Source organism: Phocoena phocoena, chromosome 1 (genome assembly GCF_963924675.1).
Source record: "Phocoena phocoena chromosome 1, mPhoPho1.1, whole genome shotgun sequence".
In the NCBI taxonomy this organism is placed as follows: domain Eukaryota; kingdom Metazoa; phylum Chordata; class Mammalia; order Artiodactyla; family Phocoenidae; genus Phocoena; species Phocoena phocoena.
Genome location: NC_089219.1, coordinates 9,407,647 through 9,424,767, shown reverse-complemented (window position 1 = coordinate 9,424,767; position 17,121 = coordinate 9,407,647). Strand labels below are relative to the sequence as shown.

The 17,121-nt window shown below is 55.0% G+C and overlaps 1 protein-coding gene across 2 annotated transcripts in view; it reads right to left on the bottom strand.

Moving 5' to 3' along the window:
* Nucleotides 1–609: 609 nt before the first annotated feature.
* The window catches only part of TNFRSF1B (TNF receptor superfamily member 1B), a 33,408-nt gene continuing 16,896 nt past the window's right edge, over nt 610–17,121 (bottom strand). Inside the window, exons 2-10 of one of the 2 annotated variants that reach the window (XM_065874580.1) lie at nt 15,263–15,362; nt 13,402–13,530; nt 12,784–12,933; nt 12,276–12,369; nt 11,643–11,872; nt 11,024–11,101; nt 10,406–10,440; nt 4,978–5,167; nt 610–887 (exon numbers count right to left, since the gene is read on the bottom strand). In XM_065874580.1, the coding sequence (XP_065730652.1) occupies nt 610–887; nt 4,978–5,167; nt 10,406–10,440; nt 11,024–11,101; nt 11,643–11,872; nt 12,276–12,369; nt 12,784–12,933; nt 13,402–13,530; nt 15,263–15,362 (1,284 nt within the window). The remainder of the gene's footprint in view (nt 888–4,977; nt 5,168–10,405; nt 10,441–11,023; nt 11,102–11,642; nt 11,873–12,275; nt 12,370–12,783; nt 12,934–13,401; nt 13,531–15,262; nt 15,363–17,121) is intronic. The other variant, XM_065874590.1, reaches the window with a different exon arrangement.

Sequence of the window (17,121 nt, the reverse complement as noted above, 5' to 3'; positions counted from 1 at the left end):
GTACGAGATGGAGCTAGCAGGAGTGGATTTGGAGGTGGTGCTTCCAAAAGTCCTGAGCTAACCTGGGGGACTCCTGTCCCCTACAGGGGTTGCCACCCGCTCCCTGCACAGAACCATCTGATTGATGACATCCACCCCTACTACCCCCACTGGGACCATCCTGCAGTCTCACATTCAGGCTAAAGCCCTGCTCTTTCCCCACTGCCGCTTCTCCAAGGATGATGCATGCGGCATCCCTCCTCCCCAGCAGGAAGCCAGAGCCGGGTAGAGCCCAGGGATTAAAAGAAAAGTAAAAACCAAAAAACGACAAGGGCTCCAGGAACCAAGCATGCAGGACCGGCTGGAGGGGCAGCTCTCAGAGAGGCAGGGGATTTGTTCCAGGCTGCCCAGCGCATCCGTGTCCACCAGCCTTCCAAGAGAGACACACACCATGACAGGACACACCATGACTCTCCCTGCCTCGTCTGCCTGCAGGTGAGAGGAAGGCTGAGGCCGTGGAAGCCGCTAAAGGAATTTGGCCCAGAAAGAGTCAGAGTCCTGCGGGGGAGGGGCCTAGAAGGACCAGGGGTCGGTCCCACCTTGGCTGTGACACAGGCCACGCCAGACTGGTTAGCTGGGCTTCATCCCGGCATCAGGTACACCGAGGGGCAGGGGCTTCTCCTCTGGGCTCTGCAGCAGAGTCTCTGGAGCCTCTGGCTGGGACTGGAAAGGGCATTCCTCCTTGGAGAAGGGGACGTGCTCATCTTTCGGGGAGCCAGAGGGGCTGGTGTCTGTGTCCCTCGTGGAGCTGGCCTGGGAGGGGCATTGAGAGCTGTGGTCAGAGCCGCTGCAAACGTTGACAATGCAGGTGACATTGACCTGGGTCCCGTGGCCACCAGACGATGCCTCTGCTAAACACAAGACAGGAGAAAGTGGTCAGCTGGGGCCTTGGAGTGGGGGGTGTCTTCACAGCCTGCCTCCTGCCCGAGAGGCAGATTAAGACATGCGGGGAAAGAGCACTGTGCCAGGAGCCAAGAGGCCCCTGTTCTAGCTCAGCTTTGCTGTGTCATCTTGGGCAAGTCCCGTAAACCTTTGTGTGCCTCAGTTTCTTCACCTGTCAAATAAGAATGCCCCGCCCAAGTCACCCCACAGATGGGAGGAGCCAACTATATAAAGCAAGTGAAGGTGCTCCAAGAACAAAACACACTCCCCACAAGGAACCGGAGAAGTGAGCCAGGACAGGAAGGATACATTACAGAGTCTCGGTGAAGCAGTAAAGATGAATTACTTTCCCGAAACTGCAGCAAGGCATCAGCAGCCCTGGCCACAACAGCTATGAAAAGGCGAGACCCCTGCCACTGGCCCGTCATCTCTATGCCAAGGACCCAACATCAAAGGGCTTGGAAATTGCTCCTTTACAGAAATTAAACATTGACCCTGAACTTGTCTTCATTCACAGCAAATCTTTTCCTTCCACATAGAGCTGCCTCTAAGATTTCATAAATCTGGGATTCCAGGATGGGGTGTGGTGGGGACGTAGTTTGTCCTCGTCACTGAGGCCGGGATGCCTGGAGCTCCGCAGCCTGACCGTCCTGGGTTTGGATCCCTGCTCTGCCTCCATAAACTTGGTCAAGTCACTTAAACTCTTGGAGCTTCCATTTGCTCAGCTGTGAAATGGGTCTAATGACCCTTTCCATCCCCTTGAGGCAAGGATGACTCTGCCCTGTTTACTGCCGTATCTCCGGAGCCTGCATGGCTCCTAGAGACGGGGAGACAGGCTCAGTGAAGCAGGGGTTCACGCTGGGCCCATATATCCAATCACGTCTTCTGTACCTCAGCTTGATTCCACCCCCATATCCTGTCCAACCTGCTTCTCCCCATCTCAGTTCACACGCCTGCCATCCACCCAGATGCTCAGTCCCAAAGCCTTGGACCCATCTTTCTCTCACACCCCACATCCAAGGCACCCGCGATTCCTACCTGGTCCACCTTCAAGTTCACCACCTCCTGCATACCGCCTGTACCTCCATCCGCTCCCTGGACTAGTGCAGTCTCCTCCTGTCTCCTGGCTTCTACCTGGCCCCTCTGCACTCTGCTCTCCACCAGCAGCCAGAGCCAGATCATTTCCTTGGCTGCTCCAAACACAGTTCTCACCATGGCCTGTGAGGCCCTGCACGACCTGGTGCCTGCCTTCTCCCCACCCCATCTCCTGCTGCTCTGAGATCCTGGCTGGGTTCCCTCCAGCCATACTCACCCCCCTGCAGCTCCTTGAGCCCTCCAAGCCTCAGGGCCTCTGCAACGTGCTGCTCCTTCAGCCTGGAACATTCTTCCCTGTTCCCATAGCTCACTCCTTCCTTTACTTGGGCCTCAGCCTGGAGGCCACCTCCTCCAAGAAGCCTCCATGGCTTCCCTCTCTAAAGGAGGTTCACTCCCGCCCATCCATCACTCCGAGTCCCTCCCTCTGCTATAATCTCCAGAGCCCCTAGCTCCGCCCACTGTGCAATCCTTTCTGGAGTCCTCATTGGGTTCTCCCCACCAGGCCCTGAGTCCAGAAGGGTGGGGCCTTTCTGACTGTTCCCTATTGTGGCCCTAGTGCCTATAACAGGGACACGTGTGGATGAATAAAATCCAGCCCACAGGTGTGTTCTGTTCTTGGTGGTGGTAGTGTTTTTAAGTGAATTGGCTGCCAACATTTAAAATTCAGGAGTTTACATTTTAAGAATCTGGGTTTAGAGCTTCCCTTGGGAGCCAGATGGGGGAGAGCGGGCTATGCAGAACCCACAGACCTGAATGCGACTGGCAGCAAGGGCTTCAGGACACAGGTTCAGCCCCACCTCCCCCCCCAGCCCTGTGGGCATCTGAGTTTCCTAACTAGTGAGGGACTAAATAGTGGATAAGCTGAGGAGATCAATGTAAGGGCCGGACACAGAATAGCCCCTCAAAAAGGATGGCTGCTGCTGCTGTTACTATGGCGACCTGAGTGTCCAGGGGTTGCCAGGAGGACCGGCTGTTTGTTTCCCAGTCTAGTTTGTTTCCGGGAGGAGGATGGCGAGCTGCTCTGCTCAGAACAGCCCCAAACAAGCGGGGTGGAGGTGGAGCGCTAAAATCATGGGGTCGGAAGGAACTTTCCACCCTGGGCCTCCACAGCACCCAAATGTCACTCAGAGTCACCAAGGCCGTGCACACTGTGAACGAGACATTGCGGGGGCAGACGGGGGACCAGGAGGGGGTCACAGACCTGAGGTTTACCCATTCGCACAGCGGGGAGAGGTGCTCGGGTGGGACGGAGAGGAGGGGAGAGCAGAGGCCAGAGAGGCGCAGAAGGAACAGAAAAGAGACAGCGGGCGGGGGGGCGGAGCAGACACGGTCAGGGGTCCCCAAGGAGGAAGCCACACCAGGATGCGTGTGGAAGAGGTGTTGCAAAGAAAGCGGAAAGATGAATCTAAGAGGTAGAAGAAGACCAAGAGCTTTATACTCTGATCTCATTTATTCATTCGACAAACATTTAGGGCCACCTGCTATGTTCCAGGCACTGACCCAGTCCCTTCCTTGGGGAGCTCTCAGGCTGGGGTGAGGGCACTGACGAGACATCACACTGATGAGGGTGGGTGATGATGGGAAACTAGAAGTGGGATGCCGCAGCCCACTGCCTGAGTCAGGAGGCAGGTAGTGAATGCTGTCACAGCCCTGCCAAGGAGCTGCCATGCTCATCTCTAGGACAGGAAGCTCAGGCTTGGCAGGGTTAAGGAGCCTGTTCAGAGTCTCACGGCACCAGAGCGGCTGGGAGGGCATCTGGGAATGAACCAAGGCCACGGTCATTCCTCAACCTGCCAGCCAGCACTGCCAGGTGAGAGGGGGAGATGCAGGCCAGCGGGCTTGGCCTCTCACTACAAAACATGCCCGAGGAAGCCCCAGGCTTTCTGGGGGACCCCCGCAGGGCCTCCTACAATGTGGGCACTGCAGATGCCCACCAGGGGTGACACTGGTCACAGACCAGGTCCAGGGCTAAATGCAGACTGTGTAAACAGAGCACGGGCTTCTCCACACCCCACGTGGGATCCGCAGTCCTGATGCCTCAGGCCCAAAGGGACCGGACTACAGGCACAGTGAGTGGAGTCCCAGGGACATCATTAACTCATTCAGCTTTCCAGGCTGACTCTGGACCCTGAGAGCCCAGGGGTGATTCCTGGCTCTTCTATTTACCAGCTGTGTCTTTGAATAAGCAGTTTAACCTCTCTGAGACTCAGTTTTCTCATCTGATAAGATGAGGAAATATAATAGGTATTAATATTGTAAAAATAATATAATTATAATATATACTCTAATAATATATTAATAATAAAATATTATCTAATACAATATATAACAATATAATATATAACAACATACATAATATACAATAAATATATAATTATGACATATTACAATATTAACATATAGCATGTTATATGCTATATATTATATATAACATCAATGTATAAGTTAACATATTAATATAACATTTATATATATAAAATATTAATATATAATATATTACACACTACATATATCATATATAGCATCAATATCAATGTATTATTCATATATTGATATATAATATTTACATAGTGTAACATTGTTATATGCTATTTTACATATTATATGTATTATAATATATAGGAAAACTCCCTGCCTGGATACTGGGGACGCAGAGGATAAGCTGAGATGGTCTAGAAGGAAGGGTGTTCCTGGTGCGAGAACCCGCAGGGCAAAGGTGGGAGGGATGTGGGGGTTCCGAGAACAGAAAGAAGCTTGTGGCTCAGTTTCACCTGAGGAGGCAGAGGGAAGGAGGCTGGAGGGGGGCCCAGGCTGGTGGTGCAGGGCTTCCAGTGTCCTGCTAGGAGCTCAGGCCTCATCCTGCAGGGGAGGCCCAGGAAGAGACAGCTCAGCCAGAAATGAGGAAGAAACACACTGGGGAGGGGTGCGGGGGAGGAAGCCAGGGGGGCTCCCGCCTCTTACCTGAGCTGCCACAGCTGGCCGGGGCCTTCCCCACGCCCGGCGCCTGCAGCTGGGGCCTGGCGGGCGCCCTCCTGTCCGCGGCGCTGGCCGAGCTCTCCAGGGAACTGCTGCTGGAGCTGGGTGCCGTGGTCAGCAGACGCTGCTGCTCGGGGCCTGGGGCACTTCGGGCCTTATCAGCTGGCAGATGTGGCTGGATGGGGAGACGAGGGGGGAGGGAGGGCGGTCAGCCCATCAGCCGGCTCCTCGCCCCCTCTTCCCTCTCACCACCATCAGCACTTCACAGTTTACACAGCACTTCTGCACATTCTCTCCACACACAGCACTTTTAGGACGTGTGATTCTCTGTGGCTTCTGTGATTAGCATCGCTGCCCTGCTGGAGTGTGAGCCCTAAGAGGGCAGGGGCCACGTGGCCCTGTTCACCAAACAGTCTTAGAGGTGAGGTAGGATTTTCACCCTCATTTTGCATAAGGAAGCAGAGGCCCAGAGAAGGAGAGTGACTTTCCTGAGGTCACCCCATCAGCACGGGGCGATGCGGCTCAGCCTAGCAGCCAAGGGCATGGACTCCGGAACCAGACCACATGCATGCAAATCATGACTCCATCACTCACTAGCTCTGCAACCTTGGACAAGTTACTTAACCTCCCTGTGCCTCTGTTTTTCCATCTATAAAGGAAAGAATAACAACCTACCTCCTAGGGTTATTGAGAAGATTAAATGGCTGGGTTTTTGTAAAGCGCTCAGAACAGTGCCTGTTCTATCGTAAGCGCTGGTCAAGGGTTTGTTAAATCAGGGCTCAGCAAGCTACTGCCACGGACCAAGTCCAGCCTGCCACTGTTTCCGTACAGGCTGCGAGCTAAGGATAGTTTTCACATTTTTAAATGTTTGAAAAAAATATTTAAAGACTAATATCTTGTGACACGAAGTTACGTGACGTTCAAATGTCAGTGTCCATAAATACAGTTTTATCAGCACACAGCCACGCCCATTTGTTTATGTTGTGTCTGTGGCTGCTTTCCCACTGCAATGGCAGGATTGAGGAGATATGACAGAAACCAGATGATCCAAAAAGCCTACAATATTGACTGTCTGGACCTTTACAGAAAACATCTGCTCGCCCTTGTGCTCAATCAGTCAATCCAGTGTAGACAGTCCTCTCATTTAGGACCCTCAGCCCTGCCGTCTCGGCAACACTTTCCAGATTCCATTCCCCAAGCTGCTCTGTGACTCTCCATCTTTTCCTCATAAAACACAAATCCCAGCAACAGTAATAATAAAATATTAGCTGACGCTTGAATGCATCCAATGCCAAGCACTGTGCTGAAGCCTCTCCAGACACTATCTATACTGATCCTTCCAACAGCCAAGTGCTATCCTCGCTTTGCAGATGCGGAAACCGAGATCCAGAGAGGCTGAGTTACTTGCCCAAGGTCACAGAGTTAGGACGTGGTGCGCCTGGGCTAAAACCTATACACCTTTCCTGGGTGTTTGGGGTTTCAGCCCCAGAGGCTCAAGACAAGGTGGCACATTTCCAGACACCCGTGCTGGGAACCCCTGGAAATTTCACTCCAAGGCGGCTGCCTGTCCGCACCAACTGAACAGGTGCACAAGCCCTTGCCTTGGGGTTCTGGGCGATCACTGGATTCCAGAAACAAGACAGAGGTTCATCCCTGCCCAGGATGAGAGGGTCCAGGGTAGAATGAGAACTGAGGCGAGTAAGTGCTGGAGGGATGCAGTCTAGCAGGGCCAGGGAGGTGAGGTCAGAGGTGGAGGACACAGGAAGGACACAGGTGCCAATCCCCGCAGCCCCCAGCCCTGCCTGAGCCCTGCATATCCCGAGGTCAGCTCATAGACTCTCACCCCAGGCCAGAAGAATCCTTTGCAAGCAGTCCCCGTGAGGCCACGGAGGCCCAGAGAGGGTGATTCCCCTGCTCAGTATCACACAGCGGGGCCGTGGCTCAGTGTACACTCTGGCTCAGTGTACCAGAGCTGCGTGCTTCCCACTCAGTCCCGCCTCCTTGGTTCACCGCCCCGGGCTTTGGAGGAATGGAGAGCATTTCAAGTTCATGCTGAACCTTCCCTCAGATGGTCTGACCTTGGTATTTGACCCCACCCCCAGCCCTGCTGGGAGCCTGGACAGGCAGGGGAGAGGGAGGGGGAGGGGGCACACCCAAATGTCATTCTTCACAGCCCCCAGAGAAGGGGCTTTTCAACCTGCGTCCCACTTTTCTGCTGGTGGCTAGGGCCAGGCAGAACAGAAACCCCAAAGGTCACAGCTTGCCTCCCTCCCCCAAAAGCCACGAGTCGCAAAGTTCAGGCAGGCTCTGAGTGGGGCAGATGTATTGAGTCCTGTTCCTTGGGCTGGGACCCCAGGACGGGGAAGTCCTGAGGGGCCTCACTGAACAAACAGGATCCCAGCCGGCCCTCCTCACCTCCTAGCCTGGCCCCGCCATGGGCGGAAGCAGAGACCCCGGCAAAGCCGCTGCCTGAGCCTGTGTCTGTCTGCATATGTGAGCGTGTGTTCCTGAGATTCATACACCTGTATGTATAGGTGTTAGGGTGTCTGAAGTGTGCACACACGTGTGTCTCTGTGTGAGGGAGCACGTGTGCATGTCTGTGAGTGGTGCAATTAGCTTGTGTGCTGGAGGTGGTGAAGAGAGGCACTCCTAAGTCTGTGTCTCAGGCCACCCATTCGCTGTGTGACCTTGGGAAAGGTACTTAACTTCTCTGAGCCCAAGATTCCTGGGCTGTAAAACTGGGGCGATAATCATACTGCCTGTGTCACAGCACAGCTGTGAGACTGAACGACGCTCAGTACTGTGCCTGGCCCACATTCAGCACCGCGTGAACATTCTCCCTCTTTAGGAAACGAGAGCCTGTGTGTGTCTGTGGCAGTGATTGTGGGTGAGCTCACACGTGTGGTTACGCTGGCCTTTTCTGAACAAAGGGAAGCCACCGTCCTGCCATGCCTTGGCGTTAACAAGGAGGAACAGGGAAGTGCTGAGTCACCATGCTTTCAACCCCAGTGGCCTGGGCCAGGAACATTATACTAGGCCGCCGTTAGCAGGACCACTGCCAGCCGGCTGAGGAACGGAGTGGGGCGCAGGCTGAGCACAGGGGTGAGGGCAGGGCTGGGAGCCCGGGGACGGAAGGGTACCTGGGAAGGGGACCAACCTCTGAGGGCAGTCCCTGCTGGGATGGGGGGTGCCTGGAACAATTCTGAACATCTGCCCTGGGCGAACAGGACGGTGGGTAAAGACAAGTCCTGCAGATTCAGACTGGGCTTCAAAGCTGGGCTCTGCCCCTCGCCAAGTGGCCTAACCTCACACAGGTACCTGAACCTCCCTGAGTCTCAGTTTCTTCATCTGTGAAATAGGGATGATGACACTGTGTACCTCACAGGGGGCGTGTGAGGATGCAGGCCCTGGCCCGGGGCTCAGCCAGTGGGGCGCTGGAACCAGGGTTTTGGGTTTTTTTTCCCCACCTGGAGGGTCAGTTACCAGCACATCCCCGGGCTCTACGTGCAATAGCCCTCAGCAGTGGAGTCGCTCACATTCCGTGAGCACAAAACTCAGTGAAAGAAAAGGGGAAGTGAGGCAGCTCTACTGCACCCAGTATTGGGAAACACTTGGTCAGCAAAGAGAAAGTGGCAGCTGGGTGCCGGGGTGGAGCTTAGGGAGCGCACTTGCTCTATGGACCACCAGGCAGCAACTGTCAGTGTCACCGAACTGAAGCCCAAAAAACGAGGGAGTGGCATTCACACACCCGGGAAGTGGGAAATAGTGTGAACTCCCAAACCAGTGTTTCTGTCTGCTGAAATACCGTAGGGCAGGTCAAAGAGCACTGGGCCAGGAGTCCAGAGACATATTGCTGTGTGACCTTGGGCAAGTCATTTTCCCTCGCTGTACCTCTTTTCTTGTCAGGACAATCAGAGGATGAAATCAGTCTGGTCCCTACCAAGGCCAAAACCCTGTGTAAACCTCAGGCACTGGGCCACCAGGACTGAGCTTTACCCTAGCACAGTGGTTCCCAACCGGGGGTGATCCTGCCCTCCGGGGGCCCTTTGGCAATGTCTGGAGACATTTTGCTTCTCACTCCTGGGAGGCAGTGCTACTGGCATCTAGTGGGGAGAGGCCAGCGATGTTGCTGAGTAGACCACAACGCACAGGACAGCCCCTCATGACAAAGAATTAGCAGGCAGAGTTGAGAAACCCTGCCCCAGCAGGACAGGGGACACGGAGGGAACTCTTTGGACTCTTGTTTCCTCATCTGTAAAACTGGATATAAAAACCTGCCCTGCCTACCTGGTGCAGAGTGGCAGCAGACACCATGTACTGGCTCACCCCACACCCATTTCCAAGCCCTCACCCTGGTTCTCCTCTACCATAAAGGCTAGGAAAGCAAAGCACCCCCTTTTGCAGCCTCCCTTGCAGCTAGGGGTGGTCACATGATACCATCTGGCCAATGAGACAAAAGGAGACGTCTACCCAGGGCTTCTAGGAAAGTGTCTGATTTCCTGTAAAAGGCACCATGGCTGTCCTGGCCAGTTCCCCTTTTTCCTGCCTCAAATCTGGAGGTCACATACGCAGTGGTGATTATCATCTTATGACATCTTATGACACAGGCCACAAGCAAGAGAACAAAAGCCAACACACCAAAGATGGCAGAGCCTGGGGTCCTGCTGGCTTCACAGAAGGAGGCAACCAAACCCCTCCAGCAGCCATCAACCCCTCAACTTTGTGGTGTGACAGAATATAAAGCCCTTTTAAGTCACCCTAATGGTTTTGGTTACTTGCAGCCAAATGCCCTCCTGATGGAGAACTGATGAAATACTACGTTGGTGTTCTGTTTCTAGCAAAAATCCTGCACACACTCTACTTCATAAAAATGATCAGAGGGTGAAGTTGGGGGAGGACCCAGGCCCAGACCACTAGTCTTAACCTCAACCCCAGAGATGACCCCCCAGGAAGGACCCTCTGTGGAACACTTGGGTACCCTAGCACGCAGCTTGAGAACCACTGCTCCATGAGGAAGTGCTTTGTAAACATGATGGAGATGCTGAGAACTGTTGCCAGCTGGGTGAAAGGCACAGCCCTGCAAGCTGGCTGAGACACTGTCCCCATTTAACGGTGAGGAAACAGCCATGAGCAATTTCATGTCAGTCCAAGGTCACACCATGGGTCCATGACCACACGCCTGCCACTGACACCACTGACCCCTCTCCTCCCTGATATGGCCTTTCACACTCAAGTCATCTTTACTAGTCCCAGCAACAGACCCTGGCTGGCCTTTTCTCAGCCTCCCAGGGCTCTGCACACTGCCTGACACGGGACAGACCAACCTAGAGAATTCACTGCTTCCCATGGGACAACCCAGCCCAGCAGGAAGAAGACAAGGGAAGGAGGAGGGGGAAGGCAGAGGGGCACTCACCACCTTGGCGTCTCCGTGCAGGCAGAAGGGCTTCTCTGCAAAGAGGAGAGAGGGGACAAGTCAGAGACAGTGACTTCCTCAGGTCACATCTCTTCTAACTAGGAGGGATCACGGGCCCCAAGCAGAAGCAGTCGGAGTAGGCCCAGCCCTGGGGGGAGCAATTACCTATCAGACAAGGTACACAGAAGCCCCCATACCCAACTCTCCAGCCAGCCCTCAACACCCCCCCCAAACCATTCTTCAGCCTGCCCCCCTTTGCTCATACCATGCCCCCTGCTTTGCATGCCCTTTCTTTCCTGCACTCATGTCTCCATCAAAATCTTGCCCAGCTCAGATGCCACCTGCTCCAGAAGGCCTGAACCCCCAGGATCCCCAGACAAGAATCCTGGACTTCTACCCTCTTGGATAGCCCTGAGGGCATCTTGCCTTTTAGGAGATAAGTTAGTGGAAGGGCCTTCCGCCCCAGACTCTAAGCTTCTAAGGAACAGGGGCTGCCATACCCAGCTCTGTCTGACCCATAAGGCTGTGCCCAGTGCTGGACTCAGAGGGGTGCCCCAGAAAAGCTTCCTGAACGGATGTGTAAATAGATGGATGAATGAAGGAAGGATGGAATCTTACTTTTTTTCTGGGTCATGATGACACAGTTCACCAGGACTATTATTAGCAGGCCCAATGCTGTCACACCCACAATGAGTCCTAGAAGGAAAAGAGAAGTTCAAAACAGCTGCAAAAAGCAAACTCAAATGTACCAGGGACCAGACAGGTCAGCTGCCAACCAAAGATGACTGGGGTCATCGCAGGCGAGGGGCAAGCCCAGTGCAGAGGCTCTCAAATTTGATTACAAAACAACCCAAAATCCGTGCACCAAACGAAACGTGTCTGTAGGCCACACTCAGCCCAAGGGCCACGAGTTTGAGCCCTCTGGCCTGATGTAGTCCTAACCCCAGAAGGGAAGCCCATGAGGTGACCTGGTCCAGCCCACTGTCAAAGCCTAATAGGTTCGTCGGAAACGGCAACCAGAAGGCCATCTCCACTTCCACATAAAACGCTGACCCTACCTCTCCCCACCCAGTAATTCCTAGTGGCATTAGTAAGTCTTGGAAGAAGGCAAGTCTCAACGCTACCTACATCCCAGGATGGCGTACAGGGTCTAGCCCATAACAAGCTCTTGGTAAGACTCTAAGACGGGAGGGAGGGAGGGAGGGAGGAAGGATGAATGGGCCCCCTTGTGACTTACCGATGGGAAGAGACATGTTTGCTGTGTTGCGCCCTTCAACTGGGTAACTTGGAGGACCTGGGGCCATCGGGAGCCGGACGGAGGTGCTTGGAGCTGTGCTGGACCGTGGAGTCGGCTCCATGTGTTGGGATCTTGTGAGGGCTGGGCCCGGGGTCACTTTCAGGGTGGGGAGCACAGATGTGCAGACTGCATCCATCTCTGAGGTGCCACGGATGGCCACCGAGCTACAGCTGGGGGAGGAGGGGGCTTGGTCAGGGACAACAGGGGATTGAATGGCTCAGGGTAGCTGGGCTCACTCGTGGGACCTAGGCCAGTGTGCAAGGGGCCCAGCAACTGGGTTAGGGGAGCGGGTTCGTGTGCCACGCCCTCTTTCAAGACTTATGTCCCCTATGACCCCACCCAGTCTTGACTTCCAGAGCAAAACTCTTGCTCACCATGCTGTCTGTTCAGGGACCCACCCACTGTCAGATAAACCAGTCCTGGCATTGAACAGGGCTCGGCAATGCCTCAACCTGAGGGAGTAACTGGGGGGATTCTGGCCACCATGGCACGCTGTTCTGTGCTCTAGGCCTCATGATCACCCAGGGACAGCCCCTCCTTGTTCCTTCAGAAGCAGAGGATTCAGCCACTCACATCCGGTGGGGCCTGCAAGTATCCGTGGATGATGTTGTGTCGGAGAACGTCCCTGGGGCACAGGGAGCGCATGCCACATTTGATGTTGCAGTTCCTTCAAGAAAAATCAGAAACTGTCACCAACTCAGATATTCCATGGAGAGGTGCGCCTTGGCCCTAGGGGAACTGGAGCCCTCGGGGAAGAATGAGGGGCCTGAGGAATTCGGTCTGCACCTCTCCCCTTTAACACGAACACACACACACCTGGGAGGTTTGTCCTTAACTAATTCTAGTGACTGTGTCTTCCTGGGGCACCACCCGATCTTCCAGTAGCCTGGGGCTTAATTTGATCCATCTCTGGATCCCCAGGGCCTAGCACACAGGAGGTGCCTGATCAGGAGTGCTGGAGGAAAGAATGAATCGGGATGGTTGGACAGATGGGTACCAGGCACCTGGCCGCCACTGACGACGCTCCAAGGAAGGAGAGGCCCAAGGGGGTCCCCAAGGACCTCTGGCCCTGGCCCCGTACCCGGTTTGGCCACGCCGAAGCCAGGGCCACATTTGCGCAGTGGCACGCACAGCCGGCACCCCTCCTGCCTTCCCAGGGTGCAGTACCAGCCCGGCTTGCAGGTGCAGATGCGGTTCTGTTTTGCTGTGCAGGCTTGAGTTTCCAACTGGTCTAGAGGTGCGAGAAGACAGCCGAGGGTCACTCCTGCCTCCACCAGCCCCACCCACTGCCATGCCCACTCTGTCTTCCCACCCAGCCCCACCACCCCCAGACAGCTCTGGTCTCCAGCAGACCGCTGAACCGCCCTCAGGACGGGGCCAAGAGACTGCTGGACACAGAGTCTCCATCGCAGCAGGGACGAGCATGCCTGCTTTCCCAAGCATAATGTCCTCAACTCTAAAACCAGGCACCATTTTCCCACTGCTGCCCTTGGCCTGTCTGCCCCAAGGGGCTATTAAAGAGGATTCGGTGAGACAGGATGACAGTGCCGCTGATAAAAAGTAAAGAGCTGTACCTGTGCCCTGGGGCATGAAAACAAAGGTCTTGGATAATCCCAGCTAGCTCCCAGGCAAAGGGGCTGGAGTGCATGGTGGCCAGGGGAGGATGCCCAGGACTACCCCTCACTCTGGGCCAACTCACCAGAGCTGCAGCGGGAGTTACAGCTAAAGCACGCAGGGACCGAGTTCCAGAGCTGGGTGTATGTGCTGCTCTCGCAGGAGTCACACACGGTGTCTGAGGTCTGGTTGCATAAGGATTGTACGTGGTAGCCTGAGAAAGCAAGGCCAGGAGTCTCAGCGGAGGAGGGGAGGGCTGGGGGGGTTCTGCCGGGACCCCGGGCTCATCCCTTGTCCTCCAGAGCCCCAGAGTTGCGAGGCCTGGCTGGGAAGGCTCTTTGATGGAGTTTCGACTCTGCATCCTTTCCCATCTAACATGTACCAGCTGTCATGCCATCTTTGAACCCCGCAGTGTTCATAAAATATCTTCCTCTCTGCTCTTTTCAGGTGCCTGGAATTCCACCATTGGAATTGCCTATTATTAGTCAATAATACTTTAGTTAGAACTGGTTTGCCGATTCCTTTCTTCTTTATAGTTGGCTGAAATTCTCCAGCTGGGAAAGGTAAAAAAGGCAATAGTAGTCATCCCTGGTATCCCATCAAGGATGAGACCATGGGACTCCTGAAGGCCTCCAGAGAAGGCATGCCAGGGGATGGGAGAACACCCAGGCGAACCTTTAAGAAGTTTCTCTTCTGAGTGCCTGTCCCCATTCTTATCCTGCCACCTCCACTGCTGTGCTAATCTAGTAACTTCTTACAGAGACCCTACCGGTTAACAGGAGAAAGAAGAGTCACTTCCCCTGGGGTCTCTTAAAATGGCCATTGGAGGTGACAGGTACATATGTGCCTGCCCACATCTCAGGCTCAAAGCTCTTCAATGCCTTTCTGGATCCTGCAGAAGAAAATCTAAACTCCTTACCATGGTTCCTGCTTACTCACTCTAGGACACACGCTGTTCTCCACGTTCACCAAAGAAGCTAACACCTCAGGGCCTTTGCACATGCTGTTCCCCCCCACCCCGTATGTTTGCATAACTCACTCCCTCACCTCCTGCATGTCTCTGCCCACGTGTCAGCTCCTCAGAAAGGCCTTCCACGACCACCCCATATAGAACAGCATGTCCTACTCTGTCTCTGTCTGCCTTCCCCTGCCTTGTTTCCTTCACAGACCATACGTCTATTTCTTCTACTGGTTTATTTGTCTAGGCCTCTGTTAGAATGCAAAATCCACAAGGGCGAGGATTTTGTCTGCCCTGCTCTCTGTTGTATTCCCAGCACTCAGAACAGTGCCTGACACTCAGAAAATGCTTTATAAACATCACAGGAATAAATTATAAACAAACGAATGGATGGACAGCACCAGGTGTTGGGCCACCTGCCTCTCCCAACTGGGATTAGGCCTCGGGTCTACCATCTGTGAAATGGGTAGCAGTCACTGATTCAGTCAAATATGCTCTGAGCACCTGCTATGTGCCAGGTATTGTGCCGAGTACTAGGGATTCAGCAGAGAACAAGCCACAGTCCCTGTTCTGAGGAGCACACAGTGGGGGCAACAAAAGAGACCCAGGGCAGGATCTCACAATGTCAAAAGAGCTGCTGCCATGGGGGATGCCAAGGGCCAGTGGGAGCGGAAAGGAGGAGTCAGATCTGGCCAGGCAGTGCTGGCAGGCTTCCTGGAGGAGGGAAACATCAGAGGCCTAAGCGATAAGCAGGAGTAGACCAGGGGAAAGGAGTTGGGAAGTGCACCAAGCAGAGAGAACAGCATGTGCAAAGGCCCAGAAGCAAGAGGGAGCAGGGGGTCGTTTCATGGAACCAGTGGGAGCTCAGTAAGAGTCCAGGGTCATGACCCTGACCCCTAACCCCCATAACACACCCATTCCCTTCAAGGCACCGCCCCCACAGGGACCCAGCCAGGCTGAGGGCAAGGGCCCCAGTGGCTGCCCTCACCTGGTGGACACTTGCTGCAGCACATCTGGACCTTTGTGTTGTAGTATTCTTGCAGCCGGCACGAGCTCCCGGGCTCTGGGACATAGGGGATAAACACAGCCTGGAATGGGGAAGGGGAGGACAGCCATTAGCTTGGCCACCCGTGGATCCTGCTACGCTGTACGCCCAGATCCCCGTCTTGCGTCCTGCAAGTGTTTGGCCTTCTCCCTGCTGGGGCTCTACTGACATGGGGACTTCTCCCTTTGGTGGGTGTGGGTAGAGGTAGAAGAAGGGTAGTCCCTACCTTCTTTCACCTCCCCCCGCTCCTCCCTCAGTGTAGCACACGCATGTCTGCAGGCAGAGACGTGGAACCAGCTGGCCGCAGTGGGGGGCCAGCTCCTCACACCACATGGGGCAGAGGCGACGCCTTGAAGCCTCCCAGAAGGCGGTGGCCTCGGTCACAGCGAACGGCAGAGTTCAGCACAGATCAGCCGTGCCTTCCCAAGAGGGAAGCCGTTGCCTCGCCTTCCCTCTGCACCTGGTAATCACCCCTTTGTCCTTCCAGCTGAGTGCTGCCTCCTCTGGGAAGCCTTCCCGGACTCCGCCAGGCTGATTCAGGTTCCTCCCGCTCTGGGCTCTCTCTAAACACTGAATATGCCCTCCTGAGGATCATCTCACTGTGCTGAAATGGGGTACCTTCTCGTCCTGCCACCCTCGCGGGTACATTTGCATGCACACGTGCGTATACCTGTGCACAGAACACACACAGACATACACACATGCACACGTCTGCCATGCAAAGGGCAGAAACGACGACCTCATCACCTCTAGACCCTCAGCTTCCAACATGGGGCCCACAGCAGAGTTTGGGCTCAGGAGAAGAATATTTGTTGATGATGATAGCTACATTTCTGGAGCACTTATGGGGTGCCAGGAGCTGGTCAATGTGCTCCAGGTACCCTACTTAGTGGATGTAGTTGCACCCCACACAGATCCCCTATGCCAGCAGGGCGCCCATCTCCAGCTGTCTTGGGTGTTGCCCCATAATGGCTCCCAGCCCTCAGGTGGGACCAACGCCGTGACACTGTTCACACTCCAGAGCATCGCCCCCCAACCCGTGGGGTCAGAGGGCATGAACTGTAGGGAGGCAGGCTGTCACTTGGCCTTCCCCTCCCCCTCCACAGCACCACCAGGGAGGCATGACTGCCGGAGCCAGGGGCAGGTGGGCCCCTGGCTGGTCCCTGCATCCAGGACGAGTGGGCCTGGAAACCCAGCTGCCTGCCGCACTCGGCCTGGCAGACCTACCCTGGCTGCACACAGCTCGGCGCCAACAGCTGGAAGCATCGGGGGATGACCCCCAGGGGCTGCGCAGTGACCTGTGGCTCTTGTGGCCCCCGTGGCATTGGCCGAGCTGCCTCCTCTGCCCGGTGACCGTTCACTGCCACCGCGGAGCCTGGCGTGTACTGACGGTTAGGTGCTCAGGGCGCAGTAATGTCAGCAGTGGGCTTCATTACAGGATCATTTCCTGGAGGGGCCCACCCTTGGCGCCAGGGACACCAAGCCGTAACACGGGTGCACCCTCCATGCTGATCGGCCCCTGAGGCCCATCCCTCACCCACACCCTCACCCCAGGCCTGGTGCCAAACCCCAGGAAGGCAGCTCTAAGGAGGCTGGGAGAGATGCAGGCTGGCAAGGGAAGTGGGATCCATTCTGCATGACCCAGAGCCTAAAAAGTAACTTCCACCCCATCTGGATTGTAAGCTTATATGCCCATGGCTGCGCCCGCATGCGCACACACACGTTCTCTCTCTCACACACACACACACGCACTCACACGCACTCACACACACTCACTCAGTCCTGATACTTCCTCCCTCCCT